Raw genomic sequence first — 19,235 nt, forward strand, 5'->3', positions numbered from 1 at the left:
TCACCCATATTCCATAACGTTTGCAGTACAGGTTCATGATGAATCTGGAGCCAATCCAAGTAGTGGCATGAGACAGGGGACAAGATGCCACAGCATCCCAGGCCAGGACACATAGTCACACACTCTGGGGAATTCAGTGACACCGATTCACCTCAATGTAGGCTTTTGTGAGAGAAAACTGGAGCACCTGCAAGAAACCCACATGAACAGAGAACATGCCAATGCAGATTCAGGGGTCGAAATCAAACCCACAGTGCAACCCACTGAACCCCCATGCATTCTAACCTTGCTTTCATTTGCAGGCCATCAGCCAAAGGAGAGTAGTCTAACCAAAACAAAGCATTCCATTCATTTTCATATGATCAAATGTATTTTGCTTGTAATACACACGTGCACCAATGGAAACAAAAAAACTAAATTTAAATTGTAAAATTTCCTACTGTAATGACCTTACAAGGAAATAAAACAGTACAAAAAAAATAGGAAGTTAGTCTTGCAGCCGTTCAGTGTCTCATGTGACTTCCCCTTGCAACCACTCGTGCACAGAGCAAACCAGCCCGTGGCACTGCTGCTTGGGACGATATCCCCTTCCTGCAAAGGGCTGAGCCCTTACTAGGGGGGTCTGATTGTAATGAAAATGAATGGGGACACACTATGTAAACTAACCTCCCCAGCAACATCCCCGGCCCCTAACATTACGCAGCTCTGGAAAGAATTTAGAGACCACAGCAAATTTTTCAGTTTTACTCACAGGCATCATTAGGCCTGATGACTCGGGGCTATAGCCCGGCTATTTTAGTCCTGATGCCAATCATCCTTCAAAGAATACAAAAAGTCAAGCCCGAAGTAAACTTGACTTAGCCTCTGATCTTTTCAGTAGTTAGAAACACCCCTGGTTTAACTCATTTCTCAATTTATGGATACGTGCCTGTGTAAAATTTTTATTTTTTTTTGCAAACTGCAGCCTGGCTCTTCCCTGCTTTTCACTGATGAAGGGCTTCTTCCTTGATTTATGGCTTTTCAGTCCTGCATATTTACATTACATTTATTTAGAAGATGCTTTAATCCAAAGCTACATAAAATGAGAAAGCAAGAAATCAGTTATTCCCTGGAGCACCTGGGGAGAAGGTCCTTACCCAAGGGCCCAGTGGTGAAATCACTCTGCCAACCCTGGGATTTGAACTGGTGACCTTCTGATCACAAACACAAGAGAGGGAAGCCCAAAGTGCTCTATGGGGTAAAGGTGAGGAGGGAAGGCCAGGGCAGCCTCTACACACCAGCATCCCTTAGGGCAGCAGTAACTGCCACAGAAGCGTGCGGCCTGGCATTGTTCACTGTATGGTCAGCTCATACTGCTCCACACAGAGAATGATCACTTACTGCACAGTCTCATCCCTCTAACGCAGTGTTTCCCAATCCAGTGCATCTCAATCCCAGTCCTCGGGAGCCCACAGACAGTCCATGTTTTCTACCAGGAGCAGGGAGGGAGCAAAAATGTGGACTTTCTGTGGGTCCCCGAGGACTGGGTTGGGAAACGCTGCTCGATAGCACCTCATTGAGCCCCCCCTCAAGGACGAGGAGCTGTGTCTGGCCTGGACGGTGAATCCCAGCCTGTATAATCACCCCGGCTTCACCCCAGGGGTCAGCGTCCTAGATGGATGGATGGATGGATGGATGGATGGATGGATGGATGGATGGATAGATAGATAGATAGATACTTTATTTATCCAGAAGGACATTTAGGTGTCCAGTAGCTTATCCTCAGTATACATACACATAGTCACACAGACCTATGACATTCACACACACATACATACTGCAACAATACAAAGGAAAATAACAGGAGGCAGTGTGCTATACAGGCCTAAACACTAAGTCCATCACACTCCTCCCCTTCCATGTGACGTTGAAGAGCTGTATGGCTCTAGGGACAAAGGACCTTCTGAGCCTGTCAGTTCTGCATGACAGAGACAGGAGCCTATCACTGAACATGCTCTTCTGTTTGGAGAAAGTGGTGTGCAGAGGGTGACGGTCACTGTCCAGTATTGAGAGCAGTTTGCTCAGGGTCCTCCTATCTGCAGCTGATGTCAGTGACTCCAGCTCCATGCCCACCACAGAGCTGCTTTTCTCACCAGCCTGTCCAGATGTCCAGCATCCCTCTTCCTAGTGCTGCCTGCCCAACATACCACAGCATAGAAAAGGACACTGGCCATGACAGACTGGTAGAACACAAGCAGGAGTTTGCTCCAGACATTGAAGGACCCCAGCCTCCTAAGGAAGTAGAGCCTGCTCTGCCCTTTCTTGTAAAGTGCTTCAGCATTAGCAGACCAGTCCAGCTTATTGTCCAGGTGAACCCCCAGGTACTTGTATGTACTGACATTCTCCACATTCACCCCGTCGATGGTGACAGACGGCAATGGAGGGGCAGACCTCCTGAAGTCCACTACCTGGACACGGACCTCAGCAGAACTCTCTGCTCTCCTCCCGCACACTCTGACCTTCCCATCTGCACAGAAGAGGCTGAAGAACAAAGCATGACAACCAGCCTGATGTGAGATGATACCAGTCGTCATCTGCTAAGGCCAGCAGCATTGAGGCTGTCCCTCACTGTCCCTCACTGTCCCTCACTGTCCCTCACTGTCCCTCACTGTCCTGTCACTGACACAGGCGTGAAGTCTGCAGGCAGCAGTATGGGCAGCTAATCTGGCACAATCTCTGATCTGCCATCCTGCTCTGGTGTAGTCATGCTAAGGTTGCTGCAACATCAACTACAACTAGAAACACAGTTTAGTGGCCTAATCAGCATTGTGGGGACCATTTTTTCAGTCCTTACAATGGGAAACTCAATATTATAAAAATCTGTGGCTGCAATCAAAAAATTAAAAATGCCGAAAGTCTTGTATTTTGTTTGGTTACTTACAGTTAAGGTTAGGGCTGGGTAGGGGTTAAGGTTGTTATTGTTGGGATGTACGTATGTGTGTGTGTGCATACTCACACAGTACGGTTATAAAAACAACATACTACAATGTGATTTGGATCATGGAATCAAAATAATGATTCAGTCAAGCCTGAACAAAACACCAGCCTTCAGGGAAGCAAGGCTGCAAAGCACTCAGTTTGTGTATAAAAGGCAAGAAATTGCTTCATGTTTCTACCACTTCTTCATTCTAATTCTGAACTACCAATGTTGCAAAAAAGTTTTTCTCCACAGATGTGATGTCATTTCCGGTTGTACATTTAGAAGGTCTTCTTGCATATAATCTTAGCAACGATCTCGGTAATGCCGCTATCCTCTCATACTCATGCCACACATGACTTTTTCCACATGTCGGACGGAAAGCACCCTAACCGTTCCATGGTTCAACCTGCTAAAAATATATTACCAAATTATTGTGTCTTCAGTTCCTTTTAAGTCACATGTAATATTTTTGTAGTACTGTTCCCAGTCACTCTTTTTGTAGAATTAAATGTATTTTTTTTCTGAAATGAGGCAGCAGTTCCAGAAAGTGAGCTCAGAGAAAATGGTTTCTCTCTTGTGTGCATAACCTGGTGTTTCTTAGGAAGGCATGGCTTACCTGTTACAGCGTGAACCCAAATGTTTCCTCCCCAGGGAAAGGTTTGTGGGGTCACTTAATGTTAAACTGGTCATAAAACTCCAAAGATCACCCACATTTACAACAGCTATAAAGATTCTCTCCTGAGTGTATCTGCTGGTATGTCTTCAAAGCTCTTTCTACAGTGTGAATTGTTCAATAAAGTTCTATAATTTGGCTTTGTCTGTTGAAAGTATTGATATGTAATGGAAGTACTCTTCAGACAAATCAAGCTGTATTCCGTTTGATCATATTCAAATGTGAAAACAGCGCCCCCAACTGGCAACCACACTGAATGACACTTTCAATGATACTTTATCTTTTTCAAATCATCATGTTGTAATTTCATTTTGTTAATATATATATATACACACACACACACACACACACACAATAATATCCATGCATTCATCCATCTATCAATCCATTTTCTGAAACTGCTTGTCCTATTCAGGGTCATGGGGGACACACAATAATGTATTTATATAAAATAATAAATATATCTATTATATGTTTTATGTTCGATTTTGATAGAATTACAAGGTGGCACGTGGCTAGCGCTGTTTCTGACATTTCCGGGTCCAGGGTTCGAGTCTCTGCCCCGGCTCCCTCTGTGGAGTTTGCATGTTCTCCCCATGGGTTTTCTTCTGGGTTCTCTGCTTTTTCCCCCCACATTCAAGAAACTGGCTAAGGTTCCAAATTGCATATATGCCTGGCAGTGGGTTGGCGCCCTGGGTTATTCCCCATATTCCACCCTGTAGCTTCTGGGATTGATTCCGGACCCACACCACCCTGCATAGGACAAGCGGGTACAGGAAATGGATGAATGGAATTATATTACCCGCACCTTGGGACATCTGTACAGATCAGCATTTTCAGACGTCCCACGTCTCCCAGACATACCGAGAGTCTCCAGCAAATTGCCAGCAGCTTACTGACACCCATGAATGATGCGTAACGTCCTGGAAGTCTGTTGCTTCTGGCAAGAAATGCAGCAAATGTAAGATTTTCTCCGCAGCCTAATGTGGACCTTTAACACCAGGGTTCCCCAATGGAGTCAAATGTTTGGGCTGTGTAATCAAACTGTCCCCTCGACTACCCAGCCCCTACTTTCATCAGGGCAGGGACCCTTGGCTTTGTGGAACTATGTGAGAATGACTTTTCCATCTTGTTTCGATGTAGGTTTTCAGTCCAGAGCAGAATAGCTGTTTTCTGTGACCAGCATGTTCATAACGGGGCTTTTGGTGAATCATACGGAGCTGCTTGGTTTTCTCTTGAGCACCTGCCATACCTAAAAAGTAACAGTTATCTTTTCTTCTTATTCAAGATTAAGGTTGTATGGAGACTATGTTCAGTTTGGTCTGAAACTGCCGGGTCCCGCCCTTGGTTTCAGGTTTGTATAGGGGAGACATGAGCATTGGGTCGGGACTCAGGAGTAGTGTGAGGCTCAGCAGGTTAAGCCCCTCTGATCAGAAGGTTACTACTTCAAGTCCTGCCCTTGAGCAAGGCCTTCAACCCCCCCCCCATATCCAGGGGTGTTGGGTAACCCTGTGCTGTGATCCCCCCACCCCCCAATTTAATTCCACCTGTGTTTGTCTCTCATGGAGAACAAAACAGGGTAGATAAAGAGATTCCCCCACATGGATCAATGAAGTATCACTGGTCTATTGTGGTGTTTGGAAACACAAGGAACAGGATCCTAAGACACTTATATGCCTGACTTCTAGTACTGTTACAAATGTCATCAGGCTGTTCACTTTTAAACCTGATCTCTATGAAGCATTGACTACATGATTGTGAAATACCATCAATTTCTGATTGTCATAAGACTCCCCCTAATGCTCATAAACCAGCTGTGTTCAGACTCCTAAGTACCGATAGGCAAACTTCAGGCACTACTTTTAATGGCAGGATTTGCATAGGCAGCCATCACTGTTCTGGGGGGGGAAGGTAATTTCATCTTTTCACAGTTTACATTACAAGCTGGGTGTTCAGGACAGTCTCCACTACTCACTATTTCACAAGAAGTTGACAAATAAATCCATGAGCACAAAAAAGACCAAGCTTGGTTTTGTACTTGTGTTGTTTGATTTCCACCCTTCAATTGACCTACTTTGGAAATCCCCTTAGCACTAATGACACGAATGTCAATTCCTGAATTAATTTCTTTTTAGTGCAGAACTTCTCAATTAAGCAACAAGCTTTTTTCGTACGTTAGATTCAAAATGCAAAATTGATGTACAGGCCAATATTTTTGATCTCACGTGATAAATTACCCTCCCTTGGATATTCAGTGTCACATTACTTAATTAAAACTACTTGCAAATGAATTTGATTCTTGTAACCCATGCTGTTAAAACCCTTTCAGCTCTTGACTTTACTAGCAACATGGTGGTACAGTAAACCAAATTGAAATCAACAAGATACTTCAAAACAGTCTATTTCAAAACAGAGACACACTTGTGTTCTTTAAGAGATTTTTGGTAAGCGAAACATTTCCCACATTGTTCACAGCTGAACGGTTTCTCTCCCGTGTGAATTCGCTGGTGCTTTTTAAGACAGCTTGCTTGACTGAAACTCTTCTCGCACACATGACACCTGAAGTCTTTTACTCCTGTGTGAACCACCTGATGGGTCTTCAGGTAACCCTTCTGACTGAAACACTTCCCACAAGTGACACAGCTATACGGTTTATCTCCTGTGTGGATGCGCTGGTGGATTTTGACATGCGTAGCTCGACTGAAACTCTTCCCACAAGTTTCACAACTATAAGGTCTCTTCCCAGTATGAATCTGCTTGTGGGTTTTCAGACTATTAGCATGAATAAAGCATTCACCACACTCATCACAGCAAAACGGCTTCTCACCTGTATGGACTCTAACGTGAGCTTTAAGATTACTTTTCTGGGAAAAGCTTTTTCCACAGTGCGGGCAACTGAAAGGTTTTTCTCCTGCATGTATACTTAAATGCGTCTCGAGGTTAGCTTTCTTTGTAAAGCTGGATCCGCACTGCGGACAGGAGAAAGGCTTCTCCCCACTGTGACTGATCTGATGTGATTTCAGACTACACACATAGGAGAAACTTTTCCCACATATATCACAACTATATGGTTTCTCTCCTGTGTGAACAACTTGATGTTTCTTAAGAAGGCTTGGCTTACGATAACTTTTATCGCACAGTGTACAACCGAACGGCTTCTCCCCAGGCAGAAGTCTGTGTGGTAAATTAATATGGACTCTTTTTGTATCAAACCTGTCATAGGATGAACCATGGATAGATTTCTTTTCACTGTGGATATTCCTCTCGTGTCTCTTTAAGTTACTTAGATAAGAGAAGCTCTCCCCACACTTTTCACAGCTGTACGGTTTCTCTCCTGAGTGTATTTGCTGGTGTGTCTTGAGGCGGCTAAAACAATCGAAGTTCTTTCCGCAGTGTGAACAGATGAATTGTTCGATCACCGATTCTATCATTTGGCTCTGCGCAGTGAAGCTGCTCCTGCTGAGGGAGGAATCGTCTTTCTCCTTCACAGCCAAATCCAGCTGTATGGAGCAGGTTTCCGTGTCCATTCTCCCCCGACTTTTATCACATGTGGTCTCCATGGAACTCTCTTCCCTATAGTGTGAATGTTCCAAAACTGGAGTCGTTCCCGCATCCGAACCGGAGTCCACATTCCCTTTAAGGACACAAAGAAAAAAAATAAATAAAAAATTACACGCTGTCCAAATAACACCCATTTTTAATTGAAAGTGAATTGAAATTCACTTTCAATTAAAATATATGTTTGAAGAAACATACACTGTAAATTCACTGAAAACACAGTATATGCTGTATAATGCAAGTTTTTCACCAAAATATCTCTTGAGAAATTAGTAGATCCATGACTGAAATATTTTGCCATGTTCTGGGGTCTGAATACCAATAAGTTGGAATGAAAGTCTTGTTCAAATCTGTTTTGATAACACAATTCAGAAAAAAAAATGAAAACATGGTAATTCATAGAGCTAACAATAAACAGAATATGAGAGAGTTTGATACTAGAGACCACAACTTAATCATTTAAACAAAAAGGTCTATTTATTGGGTGATGAATGAATTGAAATTAAATATTGGGGGGTACACGTCCTACCCACTTCCTACACCCCTGTATCTGTGTATTATAGACCAAGTTCAAAGTAAAAAGATCAGGACCCTTTACTGCTGGACCGGTGGGTATGTGTGGCACAGCAGCGAGTGAGTGTACAGCATTTATAGATCACAAGACAGGATTGTAAGGTAACATTTATGAAGGGATGCAAAGGTTTAGTGAAGGAGTGAAAACCGTAAAACGGTTAATAATATTTTCCAATCCTGTCCCTTTAGGGGCCCAGTAAGCAAGTTACCCCAATAAAAGAAAAAAATTACCTGACAGAACTTGGGTGACATTTTGTTATAAGAAAAGTTTGTTCAGTATTGATGTTAGAGATTTGTAGTATTTAACAGCCTTAAACCTTACTGAATATAATACTGCACTTCGCTGTTTATAGCAGCCATGATGTTTGGGGTTTAATCGTTTAACTACATTCTTGTTAGTCCTTTCCCCACTTACTCTCCTCTCCGTCCTGAAGATCACTGGTCCACAGCTCCTCTTCCAGTCTCTCCTCCTTAATCAGTAGTATTTCCGGTCTGTCATCCTCTATGTCTATAGCCTCCTAGGGAAAAAAATGACACTCTCAATCATGAACAATCTATTCATGATTTTTCAGACGAGCTACATCCCCTTCACAGTATGTGGCCAACTAGCCCATAACTCAATATGAATCACGGTACCAGTTTAAGTATCAGTCACGGTTCAATACATCACAATGCATCACAATGTTACTACTGTATTCTAATGGTTAACACCCCAATATCAAAATTATGGAAATACTAAAATGTAAAACAAGCCATTTTAACAGCAGGCATTAAAAACCTTTAACTACCATGGTTGAGTCAGTACCTTGAATAAAGTTGTTGCAAACTTGAATTCCTAGTTGCATAAACTATGTATTTCATTGTGCCCACAAAGTGCACATTTGTTTTTAAAACAGGAAATGTGGGGAAAAAATACAGAATAAAACATTTCATTGGTGCTTTAACATTTCAGAAGTAGATGCTTCATTGTATTTACATGATCAAATGTTGAAAAAAAATATAAACAATGACATGCTGCCATCTACCAGTGTTAAACGGTACTGCAATAAATTACAAAATCAGTGCAAAGATCCACAGTATCTATGAGATATCCTGACAAACTGAACCGCGTTATATCAGTTATCTGCAGTATTGATACAGCTCTAGTGTCCACAAGGGTGAATAATAATAACAAGTACATCAGGAGGCTGTGTGGTCAGACCTCCTCACTCGCTCCATCAGAGTGCGGCAAATCATCTTCTAGTTTCACAGTGATGGTCTCTCCATCCCTCCACAACCTGGGGTGTTTTCCCAAGTCACGCACTCCCTGTTCTGAAGAACATCCATCTGCTGAAAACAGCATGCAATTTTGCTGTAGTTTATAGTAGACCAGTAAAGGAATTTGGACACCCACACAGTAACTCCTTACACTACACACCAAAAGGAAGAAACCTGATTAAGGATAGACTGTGAGCAGAACAGCCAACTGTCAAACAGTCATACATCTACATCGCACTCAGAGAAGAGAGACACCCAGTGGTCATAAAGAAAACAGCATTACCTAAATTGCTAAGCTCCTTGTAGGAAAAAAAAAGTATGAAGGAACTTTACTCTTTTACCTTTTTCAGATTCTCTTAATTCAAGTCCGACTTGAATCCCCACTGATCGGTTCTCTGATGCACCTCCTGGATTCTCTGCTCTTCTTCCGGCTGTCCTCAGCTCACCCTCCATCCGCTGTACTTTCTTCTTAAGATCGTCATTCTCTTTCTGGCTCCGGGACATTTCCAAACGCAACACAGCGAATCCGTCATCAGCAAGCTTGCTAATTTCTGCCACCGCAGCTTTGGCCAATATCGCCATTATAGAGGCTAACTGTGTCTGAAAATGAGAAGTATTTAAAGGTTTCCGTTAGAATGACTTGGCAGAGCAGATGTTACTGATGCTATTCTCGAATGTCAGCATCCCTTTGAAATTAATCTTTGGGCTTGCCTATCATGGAAAAATCTAAAAATGAAAAATAAACAGTATAGCAAATTCTCAAAGCAATATAGAATCTTTCCCACTTATTCTGTCACCTTTAACATGTTGTTGGACTTTCGTTGTAAAACTTACCATAGTATGCTACATAAAAATTCCTGGTCAAAACCAAAAACAAAACATTTCACAAATGCTTGGTTGGGTGCAGATTTTAAAAAAGTTTTGATATGAGCCAAAGAGATCAAAAAATGGGGACCAAAAATGGAAAAAAAATTAAATCATACTGAAAATGGGGCAGATAAAAATTCTACTTTTTGAGCACAGGGGCAGGTGCAAATACTCGCCTAAAAAGACAACCATGCATATCAAGCATATCAGAAGGACCAAAGTAGTAATATGTAGGACTGGAATCAGTAATCACGAAACTATCCTTCCATCTTTCAACAACTTATTCTGGTCAGGATCACAGGGGTCCTGGGGTCTCCCCAAGGCAGCAATGGCTGGCTTTCACTCTAGACGGGTGACATACAGTCATGAGCTACAGCCGATTTAGAGGCACCACTTAACCTAACTGCATGTGTTTGGAGTGCGGGAGGAAACCCAAGACACACAGGAATAACATGCAAATTCCACACAAACAGAATTTGCATGGTGAGATCAGAGACTCCAACCCTACGAGCTTGAGCAAACAGCACCACCTACTGCATAAAACCATACGGGCAAATTTATGGTGTCAAAGATGCAGACTATAAGTAATCAGTCTTTGGGCTGAAACGACATTTCCAAAAGCAATGTTCCTAGTCTATGAGGTGTCCCTAACTGAGGAAGAGAAATTGTTATTCATTTCTTATTTGACAAATCACTTATTATCAAACGGGCAGCGCACATAAATTGCGAAAGCTTGACTGAACATTTTACAGTTTATTTGCTTGACCAAGTAAAAACTGATTTCTTTCCAGAATGTTTCACTGGTCTTGCAACTACTGACAACGCAAAGGGGAATACAGACAGTCTGAGGTAGGATCTGAACCCACATTTGGCTCCGCCTGCCCTGAAGGCAGAGAGTCGCTATTGTGCTCTATATGCAATTAAATACACTGATTGAAATAGAGGTGAGAAAAGCATCCATAGTGTCATGCTAGTGTCAGGAAAAGACCACTGCCACCAGGTCAGGCGTCTGCTGAGGGGTACATTGTTAAAACTATAGTAAATATTGCGCCCCAGCCGTAATAAACCCACCGTCCTTTGTTCATTGAGAAACTGCAAATTCCTCTTCATTGCTTCGTCGCCCTCGTTTTTCCACATATCCAAACGCAACACAGCAGGGCTGTGCTCAAGTTTACTAAATTCGCCTATCGCTGATCTAACCAGCATATCCATGATGGAGGCTAATTGTGTCTTAAAACTAAGAAACGACATTGTCCCCAGATTCCAGCCACGACCGTCTTTAAAGTACACGTCAGACAGGCAAACTCTGGGTTATTTCAAACAATTACTGTCCCAGATAATTTGCAAAGCATCACCTTTTAGGTATTTATTAATCTAAAATAAAGCCGTAATGTGAGCGGCACTGTGGTAAAAGAGCCATAATAAGGATTAGGTAAGGTTCTGCTTCCGGTGATAACGGGAGTTTTTATTTTTCAAAATAAAAACCTATTCCATGGTATTCAGAAAGCACGTTTTAAAAGGTTTACAATATGGTCCATAATCAGACGTAACTGCCTTTCATAAAATGAATATTTTTAAATGTTTTTATTGTGATTAGGTTTATTCATTCCAAATGATACAACATTGCCATTGGAGAAAATGTTAATCGTATTAAGCAATCATATTAAAGATACGATGCAGGAATATTATTGTGGAATTTAAGGCATATTTTAAGCCTACATTGTGCGTAAGAACTATGCACGAATAACTACGGTATTATATGAATAATTTATGAGTATCTTTCATATTACATACTGCATGTTTTTTTTTTTAAGTTTCAAATGTTTATTTTGTATTTTGTTCTATTACCATTGCATACGGTCACTGAAGGCCAAATGTTATGATCCAAAAGATAATGGATAATGTAAATTATATGTGATAATGTAAGTGAAATATATATTGTAGAGAACACATTTAATGCTATTTAAAACCGTAACACACGTATAACTAAATCCAATTCTACCGTTGCTTTTAATATGAAGCAACATCAACAGGAAGTTATCCTGGGAATAGGATTTGTACTCTGACAATAGAAATCATACAGATGCTAGAAGGGAACACTCACTTTGGATTTGGATAAGAGATGAGACGCACTAAAACTTTATTCTTCCCGAAGGAAATTTTTGAAGTCTTCACACCTGCAGGGTTCATGGGTTAGATTCCCACCTCTGCTCTTTCCCCATACGCTTAGACAAGTCGGTGTCTCTGATTCACTTGCAGTGTGTGATATTCTATGTGCCCGGTGTTACCCATGCAGCCTGTTGCCCTGTGCTGCATGCAATGTGCTCCAGACGCAGGAAAATAGATTGCAAGGTGCTGTACGGTGTTAGATATTAATGTAATTTTATTCTAAATGCTGTAATCTTTATTTAGAATTAAACTATTTTCTAAATATAAGGTTTATTATCCACATTAACCGATTCATGGCGTTGTGATATCATTATTTTGCTCCTAGCAAACTGAATCGTATCAATGGTTTTGGAAGGAATTACACTTAGTAATGTCCTATATAGCGGTATCTGAAAAATCACATTACCTGTATATGGTAACAGTACGTAGCGCAATTTCTTTGGGGACTAACCACTTTATATTCAACAAGTGTAGAAACACGGCAACAAACATTACAATTCATTATTTGTTAACTAGTACAAGAAGCGTTTTGTCTCACATATTAAAAACAGTAACAATTTTAAGTATAAACCAACGAATTATTACAATTTAAGTCTTTATTTTTGATCATTCAATTAGTTTAAGGCAAATGAAAATGTTTCTAGATTTAGCAAACGTCCGCTTGTTTACCACAACCGTCATATTGGATGTAAATATAACTTATGTACATTAACGCAATCAGGGCTGCAGGAGTTTGCGGGTCGACGTGTGACACATCTGGATCGGCAACTCTGGCCGTTCTAGTTTCCGTGCGATTTCTATGCGTCAATGTGAAGTACCCGGAAATAGAATAATTTTGCTTGACGCTCATTCACCAGATAGCATCATATTCCAAAACGAAACTCAATATTGTTTTGAGAGAGACAGTATAAAATTTGGCTTTTGAAATGTCAGACTTTACTAGCACATTTTACACACAATTATCGTCTATAATGGAAACGTTAACGAAAGCAGCGTTGGCGGATATTGTTAAACTTGTTGATGATGGCGCTGCCGTGTTGCGCTTGGAAATATCTCAGACTCAGAAGATGAACACGACACTTAAAAGGAAGCTGGAGCTGATGGAGAGCGAGCTGAGGAAGGGCCGAGGGCGCGGAGGGAGCTGCGGCCGTCGCTCCTTTGGGGTTCAGGTTGGCGATGAATCGGGAGGGACGGACGGAGGTAGCAAGCCGCTTGTGCGATTCAGTCAGGGCGATCAATGATTTTAATTGTTATAGTTTTAAATCTAAGATCGACGTTCTGCATGTCACAGGATAAGACAGCGGTATCTAGAATCGGCAATGCACAGTGCAATTAAGTGACATGGGCGCAGCTGCGTGTAGGTCTGTGCTAGGGTGACCACCATGTCGGTGGGGGGGTAGCAATAAGAGCTAGGACAGGGTTTTTAAACTACCAATTCAATCCAAAGGACCGGTGGCCTGTACTACGAAGCGGGGTTACTAGCTTATCGGGGTAACTTGTCGGATTTAAGGTACCACAGTTTAAATGGACTTCATATTCGTTTACTTACATCAGGGCTATTCAACTCAAAGGCCGAGCCCTGCTGATTTTCCAGCCTTCCTTCACCTGTGAGGCAGGTGTGAAGCCTCTGACCAATCAGAATCAGTAATTATTAAATAACTACCTGGGAGAACTGAAAACAAGGCCTGGATTTGGAATCGAGGGCCTGAGTTGAATAGCCCTGACTTACATTTTGCGCAGACTACTTTAAATCCGACAAGTTACCCCGATAAGCCAGTAACCCCGCTTCATAGTACAGGCCCCTGGATTTTACTTAAACACCGAGTTCTTGCTGTGTGCTGATTGGTCAGTCCCCTATAATCATGCACGTGTCATTAATGTTAATGTGAAATAGCTGGATGAGTTTTTCAATCAAGGAAACAAACAATTGACAGCAAAGGAGCCTGTCAATTTTTTTAAGTAGTTTATAAAACCTGAAGTAGCTCATAGTGTCCCCCCTGACATGGATTACGTGGTCAGCCTACAGATTCTGTGCCCAAAGGTGGGTCTTCATCTCCTGGCCAGTTGAGTGATCTTATGGCTCTTCAACTGGCTGACCATGCTCCGTGATCCTCACTTGTACGTCGCTTTGTCTATATCGCCCGCTGACATCACTTTCATGAATTTGTAATGACGGCATCAAATTCAGCATCAGTCGAATACGACCAGTGGATCCCCATGGTCCTTTGCGGTAGCCTCTCAGACACCCTGCACTTGAGGGATCTGCAGGAATGAGTTTCAGGCAAAGCGGGGGACTGATAAAAATATAACAGTAAGCTCACATAACGTCTGTCGGTGTGGGCTGTAATCATCCAACAGCGAATCAGATTCCTTGTCTAGATTACCGCTTCAGTAAATGGTCTGTAAACTAACTGTAAAGGTGGAAAGCAAAAAGAATACAGGTCTATTTAATAAATAAAAACCAAGACACACTAGTACATTTGAAAGTAGGAGTATCCTTTTACAGTCCTTTTCAGAGACCTGCGTTCTTTACATGCAGATCTTTTCATACTGATCACTGATGTATGGCATAGGTATTGGTATTGCATGCTCTGCATATGTTGGCTTTTAACTCATGATTCAGCTAAGCCTAGATGTCGAATGCTGTTTCTTCCAGTGGAGAGAGAGCTTGGAAGTGACTGGAGCCTCCAATTATGGAGAGGAAAAGAGGAATTGCCCATTCTAGAGGAGTCAGGCCTTGGACTGTACAAGGTCAGCTTCTGTATAAACCTGTGAATTTAAATCCTGTGTTTTTGTGCATGGCTTGTTATGTTAGTGTGCAAAAATGTCTTATGCATTTAGGCATTTTTGCTTCTGGGTGCGTTTTTTTTTTTCTTTCCCAAAATACAGACTTGGGTTGTACTCAGTTATCCCCTCAGTGATCTCTTATAGGTGGTGGATGCTGACAAGAACAGGTCTGAGATGATTGCCGTGGAGGAGAATGAAGTGCGGACTGCGTGGGACAGTGTCCCAGGGGTGGGTCTGGGCATGAAAGGAGAAACTAGGTGGATCCAGCCGTCGGAAACGTGCGGTAGGTTCTGCAGTGGTGCCCTACAAAAATCAGCTGGACTGTTATAGTCTGCAGAGTCATTTTAGGTGTGCACATTTATTTCAAGTTTTATTGTCACATGTATTTGGGGAAAATCGTGAAATTCTTGTACCACCATTGTGGGTGAAGGAGGGTTAGGAAAAATATAAGTGAAAAGATGTGGTGATAAACGTAATTGTGAATGAAAAGTCTATGGAAAGGCAATTCCAGTTGTAGTGATATTACTATAATAAGTAATGTTTTCCTATATAGCAGTCAGAATAAATACCTTTCCTTTGTTGTGACTGCTATTAATGCATGGTGTCTGCCTTTAGGGGAAGGGGAGCCCAGGACAGCGTTTGAACGGTGTGAGAGATGGCATGAAACACAGCTTCGGGGGGGTCCGACTGAGCTGCTCCGCTCAGAACATCAGGACGAGGAAGCCAGTGGACGAGAGTTTCAGGAGGAGGCCTTGGGAGTGAAGGACAGTATAGGCATTGAGGAGAACCGAACAGGAGCGCTCCTGGTGAAGGAGGAGACCCATGCTGAGGAGATGTGTGACGCCGTACCGCCGGATGGGCTGAAAAGACTGAAGGTTAAAGAAGAAAGTAGGTGGATCCAGCCACTGGAGATGTGTGGTAGGTATCCACCCATCCTTAGGTGTCCTGTGACTGTTCAGTACAGCAGTGTTTCCCAATCTGGTCCACAGGGCTGGGAGGGAGCAAAAATGTGGACCGACTGCGGGTTCCTGGGACCGGATTGGGAAACATTGCAGTACAGGGTCACAGGGGGCTGGAGCCTATTCCAGGCAGCGCATTGCACAATGCAGTGTCCTTCTCAAAAAATTCAGCTGCATCGGTACCAGAAGTACAATACATTCAAACATTTGCCTAATATATTTTCTTCAGCTACATGCTACTCCAGTGGTATGTTGTTTAAATATCCATTCAGAAAACATTTATCAGGGAAAAAGTATTATACTAAGTAGCGGAATGAATTATTCGGTTTGATTATGATTATTTAGGGAGCAATTCGATGCATCAGGAATCTTTAACTTCTACCATGATTCAATTAATTGATAATTCAATTGCTTTGATAATTTGAATTGAAACCTTTTTTAACTTCACTGAAAAAAAAATCACAAATGTGATCTTTGTGAATTTTTCATCACTATACATTTATGCACCTTTATACCCCTAAAACTAAGTGAATTGTATGTTTGTATTTTGTTTTACTATAGCTGTATATTATGTATGTCAAAACAACCATGTCTCCTTCTTGAAGAGTAGCACAGAGGCTAATATATCTGTTTAATATATCTGTATCTGTTTAAAATGAATGGCACTACCAATTCTGTAACAGCTACTGCTGTTTTGTCCTGTGCTCAAGGCTACGTTTGTTTGTTCTTTTATTTCTTGTTCCCCAAAGACACTGTGGAGCCAGGTGCTAACAGCATGAAGAAGCCAGCCTTTGGAGACCAGCACTGTGAGATGGAGCATAAAGCAGAGACCACTAATAATCCACGGCATCCAAGCATGCAGTACCGGCCAGGTCACCAAGAGGAGGAAACTGAAGGTCAGGTGAAGGTCTTGCAGGGAAAAGAGGATTTGGCCCAGAATCAGCTTATCCAGCAGCGTCACACATTAGCGGAGTTCCCGGGATCATATGAGGACACAGTGTTTGACTCACACCTTCCAGACACTGACGGATATACCCTGTCTGGCAAGAATTTGCAGAAGGATAATCACAGTGATGTCGGCTGGGTCGCGAGCACAAGGCAGTTTGTCTGTGTGCAGTGCGGTATGAGTTTCACACATAAGCGTAGTCTCTACCAACACGAGCGAACTCACACTGGAGAAAGACCCTTTAAATGTCCCCAGTGCTGCAAGAGTTTCTCTCATCGCAATAATCTTTACCGCCACCAGCGCATCCACACGGGAGAGAGGCCGTACGCTTGCGGTACGTGCGGCAAGACTTTTTCGCAGCCAAATAATCTTAAGAGGCATCAGGCGGTTCACACTGGAGAGAAGCCGTTCCACTGCTTCTATTGTGGGAAAAAATTTGCTCTTCTCTTTTACCTAAAAATACATTCCAAAATTCACGAAAAAGTGAGCGTATAAAAAGGAGGCAATTGTGTGAGAAACTGTGAGGTGTTTCATATTTAACAAAATAAACCAGTATCCTTTGCCTTTTCCTTGTATTTTTTTATGCCACACATGAAGGGCAACACTGTTGCAACACATCACCAGGGCTCTAAACATAATCAGGCTAATTGGCATCTCTAAATTGCCCATATTGTGCCTAATTCTGCCCCTGTGTGTACCCTATAATGCCATGGTTCTAAACCTTTTTTGCACCGTGACCCAATTTTTACCATGCCAGCTCAGTCGCGACCCTATATCAAGTATACGTTTATCCACATTAGCGTTTAAATTACTACTATGATCAAGCCCGCAGTTCACTCTGCAATTTACGCCAATCAGTCCCTATTGCACAAATCTGATTGGATGTGCCAGTGAATTTTAAATTAAGCATCTGCGGTGTGGTTTCTTGGATTGTTGAGTGTTCACTAGTTTTGCGCTAAGCATTTGCGGAACCAAGACCGGGTCATATAGGTTAATTCTAAGATTGGGGCTGGGAAATCTGATCGTGGATCAGCGTAGGGGCTTGCTAGTTTAAAACTCTGCCTCACGACCCTTTCAGGATTTGGGTCAGGTATTTGGGTGGAGAATCGCTACTATAATGTACTGGCATCCTGTCCAGGATATAGCCCAGCCTAGAACCCTAAGCTGCCTGGGATTGGCATCAGCTCCCTGTAACCCTGCCCAACGTTAAAGGATAGAAGGATGATGGACATATGTTTGAAATGAAAACATTCGTAAGTCAATATGTTCTGTATGTCTCTGTCCTCGTATTTCAAGGTTATTGAAGTTAATACGTCTCGAAAAACAACAAAACACAATTCTGTCCATGCATCATTTGTCTTGCATTCTCAATTTATTTTCTTTTTGCTGATGATGAAAGATGTTTTCATAGCGCGTCTCATAAAAAGACACATTCAGATCTGTGACGTGTGTCACGTAGCTCTGCCAGTAATGCTGGTCTCAGTGTTTTCAAGTTTTTCGGCAGTCATGGTTCATAACTTGGCACGTACTGTTACAGTATCTCCGTACGAGCTGTTTCTCAGTAGTGCTTAGATGGAGAGTCGCAAGATGGTTTGCTTTGCAAAGGTGAAAATAGGAAAATGTAAAATATAAACCATATTCTGTATATTCATATTTATAAACATATACAGCACTTTTTTATTTATCAATAAGAACATTTATGTAGCAGACCCTAAATGAAATACATAAATGATATAGATTACGATGCATTACATCGTCATTTGTTCTGGCCATGCCATACCTACCAAGGACTGGGACACCTTTGTATAGAAAGCAGGAAAGCACACAAGACCTCCCAATGACTCAGGTGGGCTGAATGCTTTGGGTCACAAGGACATGATGTTCTGGATGTCAGCCTGGCAATCAAGATGGCCAAGTTCTGCAAAACCATGCTGTGTTCAGGTGGTACTTCTGCTTCTTGGTTAATGTGGAATATTACGGTGTTAAATATTATGTTTTTTAATATATAAAATGCCTGTCCATCTACTTTCTAGTGATTTAGCCGGTACAGGGCTACAGCATATCTTAGTCAGTGTAGAACAAGGTTTGGAACACTTTGGATGGAATTGTGGGCACGTGCTCACACATTACAGGTAGTCAGAGATACCAGTTAGCTGAATTACTGGCATCCTGTAACTCAGCCTTATAACCTGTGCTGCCTGGGGTAGGCTTCAGGCCTCCCCACAACTCTGACTAAGATAAGATGGATGAATGGATGGATGGACCAAATTGGCCAAATGGCTTGTCTTTTTACTATAGAAGGAAATAAATGCAACACTGGAAGAGCACCCAAACTCCACAGAGATTTTTAATCACGTATACTGTTCATAAAGCAATAACAAAAGTGGTCACGTTTTTGTTTTTGCAATAAAGGTAATAACCCAGTAAAATAATTCAACCAGGCAAGAACTGGTCACATGACCACACTAACCACAGGAAGAGGTTTTG

At 42.1% G+C, this 19,235-nt stretch overlaps 2 protein-coding genes across 5 annotated transcripts; one reads left to right on the plus strand and one right to left on the minus strand.

Moving 5' to 3' along the window:
* Positions 1 to 5,480: 5,480 nt before the first annotated feature.
* Positions 5,481 to 13,662, minus strand: LOC111845327 (uncharacterized). 4 transcript variants are annotated; one of them, XM_072697566.1, is made up of 5 exons: positions 13,606 to 13,662; positions 9,362 to 9,620; positions 8,965 to 9,092; positions 8,179 to 8,281; positions 5,481 to 7,266 (listed from the first exon to the last, which is right to left on the minus strand). In XM_072697566.1, exons 2-5 carry the CDS (start codon positions 9,600 to 9,602, stop codon positions 6,032 to 6,034), a joined length of 1,707 nt encoding a protein of 568 aa, XP_072553667.1. In that variant the 5' UTR covers positions 9,603 to 9,620; positions 13,606 to 13,662; the 3' UTR covers positions 5,481 to 6,031. The 4 variants fall into 4 exon arrangements, with proteins under 4 accessions (XP_072553667.1, XP_023670429.1, XP_023670428.1 ...); XM_023814661.2 differs by lacking the exon at positions 13,606 to 13,662 and adding an exon at positions 10,959 to 11,324 and having other exon boundaries at positions 8,965 to 9,089; XM_023814660.2 differs by lacking the exon at positions 13,606 to 13,662 and adding an exon at positions 10,959 to 11,324.
* Positions 12,889 to 17,315, plus strand: LOC111845337 (uncharacterized). The gene is made up of 5 exons (XM_023814682.2): positions 12,889 to 13,256; positions 14,713 to 14,807; positions 14,988 to 15,126; positions 15,459 to 15,761; positions 16,552 to 17,315. The coding sequence occupies exons 1-5, from the start codon at positions 12,983 to 12,985 to the stop codon at positions 17,241 to 17,243; spliced, it is 1,503 nt and encodes a 500-aa protein (XP_023670450.2). The 5' UTR covers positions 12,889 to 12,982; the 3' UTR covers positions 17,244 to 17,315.
* Positions 17,316 to 19,235: the final 1,920 nt, after the last annotated feature.

This window comes from Paramormyrops kingsleyae, chromosome 12, assembly GCF_048594095.1.
Source record: "Paramormyrops kingsleyae isolate MSU_618 chromosome 12, PKINGS_0.4, whole genome shotgun sequence".
NCBI classification, from domain to species: Eukaryota; Metazoa; Chordata; class Actinopteri; order Osteoglossiformes; family Mormyridae; genus Paramormyrops; species Paramormyrops kingsleyae.